The sequence below is a fragment of the Dreissena polymorpha genome, chromosome 4, assembly GCF_020536995.1.
Source record: "Dreissena polymorpha isolate Duluth1 chromosome 4, UMN_Dpol_1.0, whole genome shotgun sequence".
NCBI classification, from domain to species: Eukaryota; Metazoa; Mollusca; class Bivalvia; order Myida; family Dreissenidae; genus Dreissena; species Dreissena polymorpha.
In genome coordinates, this window is record NC_068358.1 from 29692849 (window position 1) to 29712347 (window position 19499).

Consider the following 19499-nt stretch of genomic DNA (forward strand, 5'->3'; position numbering starts at 1 on the left):
AAAAATGGATCAACATGTTCTCAACCAATAAGTACCCATGAAAAAGGAAACCAATTTTCCCTCTATTTATGTTACATAGGTTTCTAGTTCAACCATTTAACACTCTGTGCTATTAAATGACTTCTGGGTCATATGAGACATGCTCTGAGAAAATGGAGCTAAATGCATAGTGTCATCTCAGATAAGCCTGTAAAGTCTGCTAATGATAATCAGGGACGACACTTTCCGCATTAACTCCACTTTTGACCTCCTTTAAACAAAAAATTCAATAAAAGAGGAAAGTGTCATCCCTGATTAGCATAAGCGGACTTTACAGGCTTATTTGAGAGGACACTACTGTACGAACTTCAAAGGCTTATTTGGAACAACACTACACACATGCATAAAGCCCAGTTTTCCGAGACTGCAGTTCATAAATAAAAGATCATTCCCCCACCTGTATATCTGATCCAATGGGCAGGGACATGGTGACGTCAGCTATGCTCTGTAGGAAGCTATGGAACGTCTCAGGTAGGGGGTCCACGGCCTTTCCAGCGATGGTGATATCTGCCATCGGATGGTCACACACTGGAACCTCCTGTACACACACAGACAATTATACCAAGGATTAAAACTAACACAAGATTGTGAGCCCTGAATCACATATGGTCACCTAATAAAACTTTTCTGATGTCTCTACCTATTATTACAACATTTGGAATTGACCTTTTGTTTTTACAGATTTATCACATTTGTTGACTTTGTGTGTGTCTTAGTATTTATAGTATTCATTTTCAGCCAAATATTTTGAATATGCCAGATTGAATCAATTTGATAAATGTACAAGAGACGCAAATTGTCAGTGGACAAGCAAAATAAAACATGCTTTAGCATTAGCAGATATGAAATTTTGCAAGAAACAAGACACAAAAAGTGAATTGCATGGTAATATAAACATTTTACCAAATGGAAAATAGCTAAAAATGGGAGTTAACCCAACCCCTATACAATTTTGACCTTAAAATTACGCACAAATGATCCAGACACAAAAAATATTGGCATATTTGCAGAAAATCCTCACGCCAGAACAAGATTTACAATTTTGGTCAGATATTTTATTGCTGAAAGTCCTATATAAATATGCTTGTCATCATGTTTGACAACTTTCATCTCAAATGGTCAAGACATTTTTAAATAAAAAGCACAGTGTAATCACTGGCAATCATGGAACAAATTTGTTGTTCAGTCACAATTGTCAATTATGTTCGATATTCACATGAGTGTATTCTTTGGGCAGAAAATGACATTTATTTGTCTCAAAAACTCTGACCTCCTGTTCTTTCTTTGGGTCTTTTTTCTCCTTGTTGACAGGAAGTGGTGCTGCCACTGCAGCGCCCCCTGGCTCGACCTTGTCAGCGACCTTGACCTCCTCCTCCTCCACCTCATCATCCAATGGGACGAGGGCAGACACAAAGAACCAGAGGATGTCGTGGATGCATGTGGCCTGAGTGACCATGCGCAGCAGCCAGTTCAGGGCCTGGTGGTAGGTAAATAAGGGCCTCGTTATGGGATATATGGGCTTACTGCAAGTGCCTAAAGTGTCATCCCAGATTAGCCTGTGAAATTCGCAGAGGCTAATCAGGGACATCAATTTCTCCTTTAAAATTCTTGTTTCGCTTAAAGGAAGTCTCCTCTTTAAAAAAGTCCACTTAAGGCGTAAAGATTCATCCCTGCTTCGCCTGTTCAGACTGCACAGACTAATCTGAAACGACTCTTTATGCACATGAATTAAGCCCATTTAGAGGGCCATGATGGCCCTGAATCGCTCACCTGATTAACCAAATACAATCCCAACCCAGACTTCATCAAGATAAACATTCTGACCAAATTTCATAAAGATAAGATGAAAACTGTGACCTCTATTGTCTACACAAGGTTTTTCTATTATTTGACCTAGTGACCTAGTTTTTGACCCCAGGTGACCCAAATACAATCCCAACTTGGATTTCATCAAGATAAACATTCTGATCAAATTTTATAAAGATTGGATGAAAACTGTGACCTCTATTGTCTACACAAGGTTTTTCTATTATTTGACCTAGTGACCTAGTTCTTGACCCCAGATGACCCAAATACAATCCCAACCCAGATTTCATCAAGATAAACATTCTGACAAAATTTCATAAAGATTGGATGAAAACTGTGACCTTAATTGTCTATACAAGGTTTTTCTATTATCTGACCTAGTGACCTAGTTTTTGACCCAGTGACCTAGTTTTCGACCCCAGATGACCCAAATACAATCCCAACCCAGATTCCATCAAGATAAACATTCTGACCAAAGTTCATAAAGATTGGATGAAAACTGTGACCTCTACTGTCTACACAAACAAATTGTTGACGGTTTTTCATTTATTTGACCTAGTGACCTAGTTTTTGACCTCAGATGACCCAAATACAATCAACCCAGATTTCATCAAGATAAACATTCTGACCAAATTTCATAAAGATTGGATGAAAACTGCGACCTCTTTTGTCTACACAAGGTTTTTCTTTTATTTGACCTAGTTTTTTGCCTAGTGACCTAGTTTTTGACCTCAGATGACCCAAATACAATCCCAACCCAGATTTTATCAAGATAAACATTCTGACCAAATTTAATAAAGATTGGATAAAAACTGTGACCTCTATTGTCTATACAAGGTTTTTTTTATTATCTGGCCTAGTTTTTGACCTAGTGACCTAGTTTTTGACCCCAGAAGACCCAAATATAATCCCAACCCAGATTTCCTGTGACCTCTACTGTCTACACAAGGTTTTTCTATTATTTGACCTAGTTTTTGACCTAGTGACCTAGTTTTTGACCCCAGATGACCCAAATATAATCCCAACCCATATTTCATCAAGATAAACATTCTGACCAAATTTCATAAAGATTGGATAAAAACTGCGACCTCTATTGTCTACACAAGGTTTTTCTATTATTTGACCTATTATGTGACCTAGTTTTTGATCCCAGATGACCCAAATACAATCCCAACCCAGATTTCATCAAGATAAACATTCTGACCAAATTTCATAAAGATTGGATGAAAACTGCGACCTCTATTGCCTACACAAGGTTTTTCTATTATTTGACCTATTATGTGACCTAGTTTTTGATCCCAGATGACCCAAATACAATCCCAACCCAGATTTCATCAAGATAAACATTCTGACCAAATTTCATAAAGATTGGATGAAAACTGTGCCCTCTTCTGTCTACACAAACAAATTGTTGACGGACGCACACACGCACACACAACGGACGCCGGACATCACACGGTCACATAAGCTCAACATGTCACTTCGTGACAGGTGAGCTAAAAAGGGAGGATAAAATGGTGGTTATTGTAAACATAACTTATAAAGAGACCCATTTGCAATCTGTTTTACTTAAATGAAAGTACTATTTAAATTGCAGTACTTGAAGTTATTCTGCATGCATAATAAAGCAATTAATGAAGACAAAAAAGCTCCACGTCACAGAAGTAAAACTAAACAAGAGCACCGCCTTGCGGGTGCAGACCGCTCATCTATTTTGTTTTTAAAGGTGAAGGGACTCTCATTTTCAATCACAAAGGAGGGAGGAGTGGAGTGAAGAGGGGTGTATAGTGTGGGGTTGTGGACATTTATTACATTATCTTCCAAAAAAGCGAAAAAAAAAAAAAAAAAAAAAAATTCGGGGGGGGGGGGGGGGGGGGGGAGGGGGGGGGGGGGCGATGGGAGGGGGGGGGGGGGGCGATGGGAGGGGGGGGGGTTTTGGGTGCGATGGTTGGACGGTATTTCAAACATAACAGTTTTAAAAAAAAAAAATGGGAGGGGGGGGGGGGGGTATAGTGTGAGGGTGTGGTGGTAATTTGTGAGATGATCTTAAAAAAAAAAAAAAAAAAAAAAAAAAAAAATGGGGGGGGGGGTGGGGTGGGGGTGGGGGGGGGGTGGGGGGGGGGGGTATAGTGTGAGGGTTTGTGGTGGTCATTTGTGAGATGATCTTAAAAAAAAAAAAAAAAAAAAAAAAAAAAATTAGGGGGGGGAGGGGGGAGGGGGGGGGAGGGCACGGGGGATGGTTTGGGTGGAGTCTATTGTGGTATGTCAGGTAAGAGTAGTTTCATCAAAGTATCAATCAAATCTAATCATAAATAAAGAAGTTATGGCAATTTTAGCAAAATTTAATAATTTGACCTTGAGAGTCAAGGTCATTCAAAGGTCAAAGTAAAATTCAAGTTGCCAGGTACAGTAACCTCATGATAGCATGTAAGTATTTGAAGTTTGAAAGCAATAGCCTTGATACTTAAGAAGTAAAGTGGATCGAAACACAAAATTTAACCATATATTAAAAGTTACTAAGTCAAAAAAGGGCCATAATTCCGTAACAATGACAACCAGAGTTATAAAACTTGTCCTTTTACTGTACCCTTATGATAGTTTGTGAGTGTTCCAAGTATGAAAGCAATATCTATGATACTTTAGGGGTAAAGTGGACCAAAACATAAATCTTAACCAAATTTTCAATTTTCTAAGTATAAAGGGCCCATAATTCCGTCCAAATGCCAGTCAGAGTTACATAACTTTGCCTGCACGGTCCCCTTATGATAGTTCATAAATCTTGCAAGTATGAAAGCAATAGCTTTGATACTGTAGGAATAAAGTGGACCTAAACACAAAACTTAATCAAATTTTCAATTTTCTAAGTATAAAAAGGGCACATAATTCTGTCAAAATGCCAGTCAGAGTTACATTACTTTGCCTGCACAGTCCCCTTATGATAGTTAGTAAGTGTTGCAAGTATGAAAGCAATAGCTTTGATGCTTAAGGAATAAAATGGACCTAAACACAAAACTTAATCAAATTGTCAATTTTCTAAGTATAAAAAGGGCACATAATTCTGTCAAAATGCATGCCAGAGTTATCTAACTTTGCCTGCCCAGTCCCCTCATGATAGTAAGTAAGTGTACCAAGTTTGAATGCAATAGCATTGATACTTACTGAGAAAAGTGGAACTAAACGCAAAACTTAACCAAAATTTTCAATTTTTTAAGTATAAAAAGGGCACATAATTCTGTCAAAATGCACGCCAGAGTTATCTAACTTTGCCTGCCCAGTCCCCTCATGATAGTAAGTAAGTGTACCAAGTTTGAATGCAATAGCATTGATACTTTCTGAGAAAAGTGGACCTAAACGCAAAACTTAACCGGACGCCGACGCCAACGCCAACGCCGACGCCAAGGTGATGACAATAGCTCATAATTTTTTTTCAAAAAATAGATGAGCTAATAAAACAATTAAGAAGATGTTTTTTTCAGTGAATTTAATAAAAAATAAATATGTTAATATGTCATTTATATCAATTTATCAATTAAAGGGGCAAAAAATGTCAGTAGCCAATTCTGGTTTTCATGGACAATTTCTAGACAGGCTTAATGCATATTGACCTTTGGGTTTTGAGTTGTTAAAAGATATACGAACTTTGCAGACACACAAAAAAAAACATATGTATTATCCAAACCTGTAGAGCAAACACCCTGCACGTGGCCTTGCGAAGCGCCTGCCTCATGGCAAGCTGCAGTCCCTCCAGGTCATGTCTTTGCACTATGAACGCCATGACAGGCCGTGTGAGTGCGCGCTCCTGGTGGTTCAGAGGCATGCCAGAACGGTCCTCTTTCACCGACGTGATCAGCTTGGTCATTGCGGCCGACGGCTTCTTGAGCAACGTGCCTCCATCTAGGGAATTGAGTGAAGTAAAAATGTTGTACTTGAAAGTTAAAACAAATATTTTATATTTAATACACTTTAAGAACTTTAAATAAAAGTTATTTAAACTGTCACGAATGCTGATGCATAGATGAGGGCTTAAGAGGCCACTTGTGCAATAAATCAAAGCAAGAATGTTTGGAAATGAGTGGAATTATGGGAAAACTTGGCTCAATGCTAAAAGTTTCGTCCCAGATTAACCAGTGCAGTCTAAAGAGGCTAATCAGGATCAACACTTTCCTCTTATATTGAATTTTCATTTTAAAGAAGTCTAAACAAAAATCCAGTACAGGCAGAAAGTGTCGTCCCAAATTAGCCTTTGCTGACCCTACATGCTAATCTTGTACAACACTTTACGCACATGCATTAAGCCTGGTTTTCCCAGAACGAGGCTCATTTAATGAATAAGCCTGAAAAAGCCCACCTCCAACCCCACCACTGTTATTCCTCCGTCTTGACCCAAACAGCCGCCCCAGAGTGCCCTTATCCTGGGCATTGGACCCGCCATCATCAGACACAATCTCTGACACACTGCGCTGGAAAGGGCCTTTCTTCCCGTCATCAGCCCAGTCAGGGTCTGACTCGGGGCTCGCACAGTCACTGGCTGTCCTTGCTTCATTCACATCCAGTTTACAGCCATCCTTGAATTCATAAACAATGATCTGGCTTGCAATAGTTGATGTTTTATTTTTAAGTTACCATTAAATATTAATTAATTCTGAGCTAAAAAACAAAATCTAAACATCAAAATGTATACTAATATGTGTGTGTGTTTTTTTACTTGATCTTGTACCTGCTGTGTAATCGTACAGAGTAGTGTAATCTGAACACAGTGAGTTTTATTCCTACTCGTTGAGCATTTAAATATTCCTTTCAATAAGATACAAACACTGGTTCTTCCCTGCCAACAACTGTCTCCAAATGCATACAGCTTTTGAGAGAATCAAGCTTATGATAAAATTTCATGAAAAACAAGACTATTGTCAAGCAATATAAGTCCCCTACGGGCTTCACCATTGTCAGAAATTCCAGATTTTTAAAAATATATATTTGTTGCCATAGCAACCAATTTTTTTTTTACAAAATGAAATGACGTGCATAATGTCCATATTGCCATCTATCCATGTTTCAAGTTTCATGAAAAAATATTACGAACTTTAAAAGTTATCGCAGGATCCAGAAAAACCACCATTTTCAGCAGTATGTCTAGTCTATTTGTTGCCATAGCAACCAGATTTTTTTACGTCAGAACGAAATGAAATGATGTGCATAATGTCCATATTGCCATCTATCAATGTTTCAAGTTTCATGAAAAAATATTACGAACTTTAAAAGTAATCGCAGGATCCAGAAAAACCACCATTTTCAGCAGTATTTCTAGTATATTTGTTGCCATAGCAACCATAATTTTTGACGTAGGAACGAAATGAAATGACGTGCATAATGTCCATATTGCCATCTATCCATGTTCCAAGTTTCATGAAAAAATATTAAGAAATTTTAAAGTTATCGCAGGATCCAGAAAAGTGTGACAGACGGAGACAAAACCATAAGTCCCCTCCGGTGAGACCGGTAGGGGACTAATTAACAGGAAAATTCAAAATTAAACTCTAATAAATGTGTTATATATTATTACAGTTTCCTTGCTCCCTACCATAGATGTTGATGGAGGTATGATGGTGGAGAGGGGCCGTGTCTCCTTGCCCAGGGAACCAGATCTTGCTAGGGGGCTGTGACGGGGCTCGGTGGGCAGTCGGGGCCGGTAAGGGGCCACAGGGCGCTGCTGCATGCTCAGGGAGCCGGAACGCACAAACACCCGCTCTCCTTCATCAATGTAGAAATCATCCGCAAAGGCCGAATCAGAGCTCTGAGCGCTCAGTCGGATCAGGTACTGGAACGGGATCTGAGGGAAAGGGTTCAGGTCCACTCTGTACTCCTCAGCTACTATAGGCAGCAGGGGGTCGGACCTGCAGTGATTGATTTGCTTTATATTTTACATCCTGTTCCTTTTGGATTGGGAAAAAAAGCCCCATAAACCATGAAATTGGGAAAAATAAAACATTATTAATATCAGTATTCCAATTATACGTGCGTGATTAAGTGCATTAAAAAAATTATATTATAAAATGCTTTGGAATAATATGGATGTAAAATAAACTCAATAAACCAATTAGTGAGTTAATTAAAAATGTTTGGAATCTGTTTGGGGAAATGTTTGTAAGATTTTTGGGACAAAATGATATTTTTCCATGAGAAACAGCATCTAATTTTGGGCATAAAACTTCACTGACCTTGTGGGGGACTGCTTCTTGTGTGATTGGGTGGGCAGCTGGAACCCAGACGCACTGGCTAGGTCTAGCAGAAACATGGCATTGTTCTTCAACACTATGTGAGGATCCACAGGCAACATCATGTTCTGCTGGCGTGAGGCATTTGTTTTCTTCTTCATTTTCTTCACCTTGTCTTTCTCTTTCTGCGCCTGTCGTTTCTCTTTCAGGTACTTCTCCCTGCATGTGTCACAGATGAGATACCAGCTGCTCCCTCCCACACCCCCCTCTCCACAGTTACCTGCCCACCCGTCGCAGAAGTTTCCCCCGCTGTTATACCCCTTGCCTCCCGCATGCCTCCCACAGCCAGGGTGGGCTTGACGCATGTGATAGGTCACAGGGTGTGGAAACATGCCATTGCACAGCTCACAGTTGGACTCCCGCTCCCCCGCTGGGCCAAACATGCCTTGACCAAACAGGACCTCTCCCCGACCGATGTGCTGCTTGTGCTCTTTCTTCTTCTTTGATCGTTTCTCCTTCTCTTTTTTCTCATCTTTCTTCTCCGGTTTCTTGCTCTTGATGGCGATGGCTGGGCCAGGGTAGACTAGCTCCTGGACAATGACCCTTTGTGTAGCAGACGACAATTCGTCCCAGAAATAGACCAGGTGCTGCAGGGTCGGGGGAAGCTGGGGCTCACGCTCTGACGCAGGTATGGACTTTTCAGGCAGAACAAAATGTTCAAAGGTCTTCGTGTCTGATTTCAGCTTCATTTGATCCTTCTTCTTTTCCGAGTCAGAATAATGGGTGTCCGGCTTATCATCGGAAGCAGCTTTTGCATCCAACTTAAACCTTACTCGAGGCTCATTAATATTTTCCTTCTTTTTAGGCTGATCTTTACTCGAATCGGTTGCATGTCTAATTCTCTGCTTTTCGGATGACTTCTTAGATTTACTCAATGAAGACATTTCCTTTGTTAAACTGCTGTTGAACTTCAGGAAAGAAGCGCATGCCATGGCGTCATGCACGATACCTTCATGCCAGAGAAACGCTGCAAACACCGCCCTTAGTGCCTCAGCAACAGACGGAGACATTGCCTCTCTCATGTACAGTTTCGGTCGATCCATTACCATGGAGGCGGACATTGCTCGAGCTCTACCCATTGGTGCCACGTCTCGCTGCGAGGGCGACGATGCTCGGTCTCGTTTTGTTCTCAATTGACGACCACGATCCTTGCGAATGTTCTTCGGTGAAAGTCTGGAAAAAAGGAAACATACATTCATTTCTTAAATATCAATTGTATACCTTGTTTTAATATGTTATCACGCAAGTTATTTTTTGAAAAACTATGCAATTTTATGCCAACAACTATATATATATATTACAGTATCAAAACTCTGGGCTTTGTTGTTGGGATTATTTTCATTTTTGTTGTTGCTATGTGTCCATATAATTTTTTTTTGACCCTTGCCCTGGAGCATGGTCAGCTTTGACTGAAGGGGAATGATATGAACAAACTTTGTAAAGAACCTCAAGATAATGCTACATACCAAACATGAAAGAAATACTGGTAAGTTTTGTCATTTCAGACAAGAAGACTAGCAAAGGGATTTCTATATATGTCATTATAAAACTGGTGGACACTGGAAGAGACCAAATTTGACCCAAGGGGTATATTTTGAACAAACGTTGTGACTATCTCTAGATGATAATGTAACACACCAATATGAGAGCCATGGGGTTTGCTACTTCATACAAGATTTAAAAGTTTTCCCTATTACAAGGTTTTGTTGAAGATATGACCCCTTGGGCCTGGTCACTTTTGACCCCAGGGGCTTAATTTGAACAAACCTTGTGGAGGACTTTCAAGATGCTTCACACCAAATGTCAAAGCCATGGGCTTTGCAGTTTTAGACACAATTGTAAAGTTTTGCCTATTTTAGGTTATGTACACCTATCGACTCCTGGGGCATGTCTGCTTTTGACCCTTTGTAGAGGACCTCTAGATGAAGCTACATACAAAATAATACAGCCAAGGACTTTATGGTTCAAGATAAGAAGATTTTTAAATATTTTCCTTTCATAAATCTATGTAAACCTGGTCACCCCTGGGACGTTGCTAGTTTTGATTCCAGGGATATGATTTTAACAAACTTTATGGAGGACCTCTTGATAATGCTGCATACCAATTATTAAGCCATGCTTTGCAGTTTCAAAATAAGATTTTTAAAGTTGCACATGTATAAGTCTTTGTAAAACTAGTAGACCCCCAAAGCAAAGACAGTTGAACCACAGGGGCATTATCTGAACACACTTAATAAAACTGGAATATGATTTTACATACCAAGTATTAAACCTCTTGGCTGTGTGATTTCAGAGGATAAGACTTTTAAAGATTTTATTTGTGAGGTCTGTGACATTAATAATAGAACAAACCAGCCTTATATGAACATTTTTCATACAGACCACCTGCTAAACATTCCTGTGAAGTCTCATCAAATTCTATCCAGCTGATCAGGGAATGTAGTTTTGAGAGCATATCTGATGCACTGACACATGCACTGGTGACCATCAAGTTATCCCAATAGCTCACCATGAGAAAATAGTGTTCAGGTGAGATAAAAAGTGGGCATAAACAAAATGACTCCTTCAGTTACCCACCTGCCAGCGTCATCCTTGCCAGTGGCCCCGATGTTGAATGCGACCTTGACCCCTTCCTGACCCTGGGCCCCTACAGACGGGGATCCTGCATGGGCCCTTGAGGGGCTGGATGACAGATGGGGGCTGCTAGATCTACCAGAGCTGCCTTGCTGGGGGCTGCTAAGGGGTTTAAAGGTTAAAGGTAAAGTTTATAGTCTGGTATTGATAATGTGTGACATCTTCAGCCCACTTTCATATTAACCCTTTACACCTTAGATACATATTTTGACATGTTTGTAGTACCTCAGAAAGTTAAATTTGATTAAAGACATTTCTAAATAGATTCAAGTTTTAAATGCTCAATTTCCAACCCTTGAATACTGATGAGCAGCAAACAGCATAAAACCTGAACAGACTGCAATTTACTTGCAGACTTTTCTGGTTATATGCTGTTTGCACATAGCCAGTTTCACTTTGCCGCTGAGTGGTAAAGAGTTAACTCCCTGAATGCCGGGATATAATTTCATTTTATTTAAAATAATTTACCAGTAATATTGCAATACCACAAAATTGAATAAAGAAATAATTTTTACTTATAAGCTCAGGATGCTGTCAGTGAATTTTCATGTGAGGCAGTATAACATGGTTTTACATATGTCGTACCAAATTGCACATTGCAAGGAAAATATCAAGAAGATAAATAAAGCAGTCATTGAATCACAAACACAGAATATGTCGCAAAATACTTAACCAGAATGTATACAATCGCCAAAGAAGTTAGAATAAACAAGCCTCGTTCTTTGAAAACTGGGCTTTATGCATGTGCATAAAGTGTCATCGTGGTGGTGTGTGATCTAGAGTGGCTTTTGTTTACTTTTTGAAAAAAATTTAATTAAATTTTTATCCAAGTTGAAGATATCTCAAGTTCCAGTGACAGATACAGGTGAGTTACAGATTGTACTAACTTTTTACCTGCTACGCTCTTTGGAAGTCAACAGTGATCGTTCTATAAAAGTGTACCCATTCTCGGATGAGAATTGGATTTCGGACAGTATTGATATTTTTCCTGTTTCACATGCTACAGTAATTTTATGAGTTATGAAGTCAATAACTATAAGAATAAAGTATGATCATGGTGTTTTATAAAGAGACAGAATGATTTTTCTCTATTACAAACTGTTTTATTCGTCATCCATGTCTTGTTTGTATGTATTTGCCTTCCTGTCGCAGTGGCGGGAAAATTCTGTTTTCCGGGGGATTGGAGGGGCATGCGTACTTATTCTACAACATTTATCTCTACAAGCTAACCTTAGCGACAATGAATCAACACATTGGCTCAAATGGACTCTGGGCTTCAGGCATAGTATATCAACCTAATTTAAAGGTTAAGCTTTAAAATAGTAGCAATGCCGCAGGGAAAAAACTTAGCGCTTATTGGTATTAAATGTCCGAGATAAAGTGTGTACTGGTCAAGTGACCATTGGTACTAAATGTCCATGGTATTAAATGTCTGAGTTTAAAAGTGTGTAATGGTCAAGTGACCATTGGTATTAAATGTCCGAGTTAAAAAGTGTGTAATGGTCAAGTGACCATTGGTAAAGTGTGTAATGGTCAAGTGACCATTGGTATTAAATGTCCGAGTTAAAAAGTGTGTAATGGTCAAGTGACCATTGATATAAAAAGTGGTATGATCGCAAGTGTAGCAATCAAGTAAAAGTGTGATAAGTAAAAGTGTGATTGCAGGTGTAAGTGTAGCGATCAAGTAAAGTGTGATCGCAAGTGTAGCGATCAAGTAAAGTGTGATCGCAAGCGTAGCAATCAAGTAAAGTGTGATTGCAAGTGTAGCGATCAAGTAAAGTGTGATCGCAAGTGGAGCGATCATTAATATTAAGAGGTCAAGCGACTGGTAGAGCTAGGTCTAGCCAAATGAAGTAAATGGTTTTTCCTGGCCTGGTCGCTTGATGATCAAGAGCAATTTTATTTGGGTAGGCGGTGTTGCTACTATAGCGTCGTTACTTCACATCGGTAATTCAACGTGTGCTCTTCCACCCCCGGTAGGCATAATTTTCTTGCAGCCAACTTCCACGAGTGTATCATCCGATCTTTTTTGGGGCTCGTGGTTACCAACTGCTGTTTCTGGTTAACCCTGCGGCCATTATTTCCCACTCTAATACTTGCATAATATATTATATAGATCTGTTAGTGAATACTTTATACATGTACATTCGATTTCATTTGTGTGATGTTTATTGGGAGGCAAAATATATTGTAATCATGCCATTAAAACTAGTCAACTGAACAAAGGTGTTGTTTAATCGATATCATTGCAGTCGTAAAATAAATGTTTTGATAAGGAAATTATTGCAGATTCTTTTAACCATTTTTACACTACAGTTGCCTCAAAGCTTGTTGATAAATTACCAACTAGTGTTCTTAAGTTTGGAAAATCATTTGTCATCAATTTTTATGCTAGCCTTGGTGTAAAAGCTGTTTAAACCAGCTTAGTTGTAATACAGCAACAGGATTAGACGGTATGCCCTCACGTTTTGTGAAAGATGGGGCTTCGATTATTTCTCAACCTCTTACTCATGTTATTAATCTATCTCTTATACAGGGGGTTGTTCCAGAGGATCTCAAGTCTGCTAGGGTTGTTCCTATTTTTAAGAAAAGTGATAAAACCTCTGTTGGTAATTACCTTCAGTCTCTATTTTGAGTATTATATCTAAAATATGTGAAAAGGTTGTATATGACCAGGTTGAGTCATACTTCAAGGATAACAAATTGTTGTATAAATTTCAATCTGGTATCAGAAGTGGTTTTTCAACGGACACCTGTCTCATACATCTGACTGATTATATCAGGTTGGAAATGGATAAAGGTAATCTCATAGGGATGATTCTTCTAGACCTCCAAAAGGCCTATGACACTGTTAATCACTCTATACTTCTCATGAAATTAAGTGCAACAGGTCTTGGTGATGATATCTTAAGGTGGTTCAAATCATATCTTTCAGATAGACAGCAACTTGTTGATGTTTCAGGCACTCATTCCGGTACAGCCCCAATATCATGTGGAGTTCCACAAGGGTCAATTCTAAGTCCCCTGCTCTTCCTAATCTATGTTAATGATATGTCTGCTGTGGTTAAAAATAAGCCCCTCCTATATGCAGATGACTCAGGTATTCTCGTGTCTGGTAAGTGTAAAACTGATATTGGAAGGTTATTGAAAGAGGATTTACATCTGGTTAGTCAGTGGTTGGTTGATAATAAGTTGTCTCTGCATTTAGGTAAGGCGGAGTCTATTCTTTTTGGTTCTAGGCATAGAATCAGGTCAAACCCTTCTCTCTATATTTCTTGAAATGGTACCATTATTGAATCTACGTCTTCAGTCAAATACCTAGGGGCTTCATTGGATCAAACTTTGTCCTTTGAAACCATGGCTCGTTCAGTCATTCAGTCATTCAGAAGGCCAACTCCAAGTTAAAATATCTATATAGAAAGAAAGAATATCTTACTCAGCAAACCAAGAAACTTCTCCTTTTCATGTCTTTGATCCAATGTCATTTTGATTATGCTTGCTCTATATGGTACCATAGTCTCACCAAAGTGCTACAAAATAAGCTCCAAACCACCCAGAATAAGTTATTGCGGTTTGTCCTAGGTCTCGATGCAAGGGCACATATTGGGCCAGAACACTTTCGATTGCTCAACTGGCTACCAGTCAATAAACGTGTAGACCAGATTGTTCTTGGCCATGTGTTTAAGATTAAAAATGGTTTGGCCCCTGACTATATGGGAGAACATTTTATTCCGCAGGCCTCTATTCATTCATACAGGACCAGGTCAACTCAAAAAGGTTCATCTGCTGTCCCCAAAGTCTAAGGTTCAGGTCAAAGTCCTTTTGTTACACGGGATGCTCATTATGGAACAATTTACCCTCCAGTATAACACAGATTGATAGATTGTCTGTTTTTAAGTCGTCTTTAAAAACTCATTTATTAGAAAATCTGTAACTTTTTATGTGTATTGTTTGTTTTTTTGGATTAAGGAATCATTTCTAGTCATCAATTTTTATCAACATTGATCCTTTCTTCCATAAATTTTTATAAGTGCCACTCTATGTCCTGCCACCAGCACAAACGACCACAATGGAAATATGGGTTTACTCATTTTTGTGTTATCCATGGTGTTGGTGTGTATGTCATGGTATATTTATCTTCATGCATGTGATATTTTTGTATTTTGTACGTGTTGTAAATGCCCATGTTTGCATTCCTTGCCGAAATAAATCTATCTATAAGCATGTGCAGTTCACACTGGCTAATAAAAGACAACACTTTCAGCCTAACTGGACTTTTGCTAAAAAGATACTTCCTTAAACAAACAAGAAATGTGTTTGTCAGAAACACTATGTCCCCTTCTGCGCCGCTTTGATTTAGTTTCGTTGGCCTTTGACCTTGAAGGATGACCTTGATCTTTTACCACTCAAAATGTGCAGCTCCATGAGATAAACATGCATGCTAAATATGAAGTTGCTATCTTCAATATAGCAAAAGTTATTGCAAAATGTTAAACTTGGCCCAAACAAACCAACAGACAGACAGGGCAAAAACAACATGTCCCCCACTATAGTGGTGGGGGACATAAAAAAAACATAAGAGCCGAAAGTGTCGTCCCTCTAATAACCAGACTGCACTGGCTAATCTTTAATGACACTTCATGCATATGATTTAAGCAGAAAGAGTCGTTCCTGATAAGCCTGTGTAGACTGCACAGGCTAATCTAGGACAACATCTTACACACATGCATTAAGCCCAGTGTTCCAAAAACAATGCTCTAACATGTTTCATACCTGAAGCGTGCTGGTGAAGGGAACCTTGGGCTGACCGAGCCGTCTTTGCGCAAGGTGAACAGGTTCCCATCCTGGTCTGGTTCCAATGTGTCGCTGGATCCCAGTCTGGCCCCCACATCAGAGATGACACGCCCTGGGGGTGGGGGTGACACTGAGACACGGTCTATAGATGCCTCCTTCCTTAACTGACCTGTTCATATGTCAAACATTGTATGACCTTCCTTAACTGACCTGTTCATATGTCAAACATTGTATGACCTTCCTTAACTGACCTGTTCATATGTCAAACATGGTATGACCTTCCTTAACTGACCTGTTCATATGTCAAACATGGTCAGGGCTAGCGCTGGCCCAAAATTTCTTTGAGCCAACCAGATTTCGTTTTTCGGCGCGCGAAAAGTGGTTTTAAAATAATAATATATACTATCAACTTGTTCATATTTCTTTTTATGACAACAAGGGCATATCACATATAATATAACATGCAGTTTTCAATATAGAAGTAATTATTATGGTACTTTTCAAAGTATGCTATATGCCGGTTAAGTCGTGGGTAATTTTAATAAAGATGTTGCATCTCAAATATTTTATAAATATATGACCATGAATCATTATGAAAGTAATAATTAACCTTTCTTCTTTAAGATTTGTTGCTTTTTTCCAAATGTTTATCGTCTTTTATCATCAAAATAATCGACTGTGTTGATAGTGTCAAACTACCATCATGAAAATAAGCTTCCGGTTAATTCGTGGGTTCTGATTGGCTGCCAGAATTTCAAGATTTGCATACTATAAATAGCCTTTAAACTGACCTTGCAGGACAGGTTAATTTCTTGTGAAAAAATGTCAACAGACGATGTAGCATGGTAAATACTTCTAAATAAACGATTTTGTGTTCCTTTGAAACGCTATATGAACAATACATAAATGAGGAAATATTTCATACCGACCTATCAAGTTATGATGAATTACACTATTTACTTGTTTTTGACGAATTTTTGATCGGAAAAAAATGGTGACCGTGTCAAAACATTTTTCCGTAACGAACTGCATCATGTGCGAACATTCTATCGCGAGATTTCAGGCGATTTCTATACCCACGAATCAAACAGAACCCACGACTCAACCAGTAACAATGTACACTTAACAGTGGAGTAAGTTGTCCCAAATTTGAAATCCTGAAAATTAGGCCGGGGGTCTTAGAACCAGGAACCCAACAGGAATAAAGGGCAAAGCCCCCCACCCTACCCAGAGACTTACAAATTGTTCTTTGTTATAGTCTTTCCAATTGCAATTTCAAGTGAATACAATTCGAAATAATATAAACCATATCGTCTGTATTACCGCATGTGTATTCGGCATTCTATTTCTTCTATACAGAACTCCGAAAATAAATTTAAATCGGCGAAAAATAATGTATCCGAAAACGACAGTCCGAAAAATTGTACGCGTTCTGCACTTGAAATAAAATTTGCATATCGTTTGATTGCAGAAAATGAAAATTGGTAGCCTAGCAAATACGTAATAAATATACCATTTGGTTGACATTTTTCTTTACAAAAGCATAGCTTGTGGGTAAAACAACTTAATTATCACCTTTTATTTCAAACGACAACGTCGATAATCGTCAGAAAGGTGTAACATCATCAACATAGAACTAATTATTTAATGATCATCCTTTAATTCAGTTCGATAGTCGGTAGACAGGTCTAAAGTGATCAGCTGAGACATTATTTATTGTTGCTCTTGTCATTTGATTATCTTTAAATACGACGTTTGCCATCGGCCGATAAAATGTAGGCAGACGACAATATCAACTGTGTATTCCAAGTGTCTACGCATGATTGACCCAATATTATTTGTGAGCGAACTCAATGTTGATTGGCCAGCTACCACGTGCGCTTCAATAACAATAAGGTCAAGCGATGTCTCATGTCCTGGTGCAGAACGGTTTTCGTTTATTGTTCAATTTGCGAACACTTTTAATGAAACAAAGAGAAAACTATAGAAAACCAGTCTGGATTTAAATGGCGGATAATGTCAATGAAGATTTGCGAGATTTTAGCATTTTCGCAAACCAGAATTTTCTTGAGCCAATTTCTCAATATTTTCGCAAGTGGCTCAAATGGCGAACGACAGCGCGAGCCCTGATGGTATGACCTTCCTTAACTGACCTGTTCATATGTCAAACATGGTATGACCTTCCTTAACTGACCTGTTCATATGTCAAACATGGTATGACCTTCCTTAACTGACCTGTTCATATGTCAAACATGGTATGACCTTCCTTAACTGACCTGTTCATATGTCAAACATGGTATGACCTTCCTTAACTGACCTGTTCATATGTCAAACATGGTATGACCTTCCTTAACTGACCTGTTCATATGTCAAACATGGTATGACCTTCCTTAACTCATACATGCCATATTTTTTCAGACCAATTCCGGGACATTGAGTTAAATTGTCCGGGACTTTTGCCGATTTTCCGGGACATGTATAAAATGTAGCGATATTTATAGACATATGCATTTTTGGTACTTTTTTTTGTTTCGCATCGTTAATTGCAAAAGTTCGAAAGCCGATTCGAAATACACTTGATCTATTAACGTCGAATTAAACATTACTACTTCCGATAAAAGCCACGTGTTTTCAGTGTAAGCGTTCTAAATATAGATGGTGACGTCATTGCGTTATTGTTATTTAGACTGGTGTGTAACGCGTATTTGTTGATACGCCTTTATTCATCTATAACATTTATATAATCAAAAGGATGACGTTTGTATATGCTTATTTTTTTACTCAACTTCTTTGTCGGTTAAACGTGCGAACATAAACTGCTTTTATTTTTTTTACTCAGCGATGTTGGACTTCAGATGTGTGAACAACTATCCTTTGCCCTTACGCAGCGGGAAATAATGACGTAGTAGATTAAAGTCAATTAACAACCACGTTAAACAATGCCGCCTTTTCGGTTTGACCGCGAACGTGAGACAATCGATATGATAACAAGACCCCTGTTAATTGATCGATTTTGACACGTAGCGTAGTCTGCCTATTCGGGTAGGCATTGTCATGGAGACGCTGTAGATATGCACAGATTCAAGGTGCAGTTAAGCCTAAGATAAGGTACATGTATACATGTATATGGATTTTGTAAATTCCGGGACATTTGACAGATTTTCGGGACAGCGGGACAAGTTCTTCATTTCCGGGACTGTCCCGGACAATCCGGGACGTATGGCATGTATGCTTAACTGATAATATGTCAAACATGGTATGTAATCATTTGGAAGCAGCAATAAATGAGAAGTAAATATTAGTAATGCATTGAAACCTCTTTTAGAATTAGAAGTTACTCTCATGTTACAAACATTCTTATGATTGTCCAAAAACCTTGCGCAATTACAGTGCCATGTGCTCAGGTATGTACTTATTCATTGAAAAGAAACAAACATCCACAAATGTCAATATTTGCTAAAAAGGGCCACAGCAACAAAGGTATTGCAGTAGTTCCTTCAATGCCCAAAGACCCTACTGGTCTATCAATGGGCATTACCTGTTAATGTTAGTGCACTTAAAATGTAATCATTAAATCTAGCTTTATTGTCATCACTCTATCAGTAACAGCTTCCCATTTACATTCCAGTGGACTATCACTCTCAATCGGTGCCAAGATGAGAAATTAAATGATGTATATAGGAAAAAAACCACCTTTGATGGTGTTTAGTTTCCTACAAAAGCCATCAAACCTGTGTGTGTGGTATAGCTTTACTCAAGGGTTGTGCAGAGAAATTTGTGTCACATTTGGAGTACTAAGTTATTATCTTGGTAAAACGGCATTTTAGGTTTGCTTTCTAAACAAGTCCTCTTCGGTTCAGATCAATAGTGCAAGTTTGGTCAAAATTGGAAGATGAATGTAATTTGATATTTAGGTGAGCTAAAATACTGTTACCTCTGAATGAATTTGTGTAC

At 38.7% G+C, this 19499-nt stretch overlaps 1 protein-coding gene across 8 annotated transcripts in view; it reads right to left on the reverse strand.

Moving 5' to 3' along the window:
* LOC127880259 (E3 ubiquitin-protein ligase MYCBP2-like) overlaps positions 1–19499 on the reverse strand; it is a 162876-nt gene that overhangs the window by 19955 nt on the left and 123422 nt on the right. For 7 of the 8 annotated variants that reach the window (XM_052427579.1, XM_052427578.1, XM_052427576.1 and 4 more), the window contains 8 exons: positions 15525–15714; positions 10695–10853; positions 8061–9290; positions 7424–7736; positions 6194–6410; positions 5525–5739; positions 1310–1516; positions 437–577 (listed from right to left, as the gene is read on the reverse strand). In XM_052427579.1, the coding sequence (XP_052283539.1) occupies positions 437–577; positions 1310–1516; positions 5525–5739; positions 6194–6410; positions 7424–7736; positions 8061–9290; positions 10695–10853; positions 15525–15714 (2672 nt within the window). The remainder of the gene's footprint in view (positions 1–436; positions 578–1309; positions 1517–5524; positions 5740–6193; positions 6411–7423; positions 7737–8060; positions 9291–10694; positions 10854–15524; positions 15715–19499) is intronic. The other variant, XM_052427575.1, reaches the window with a different exon arrangement.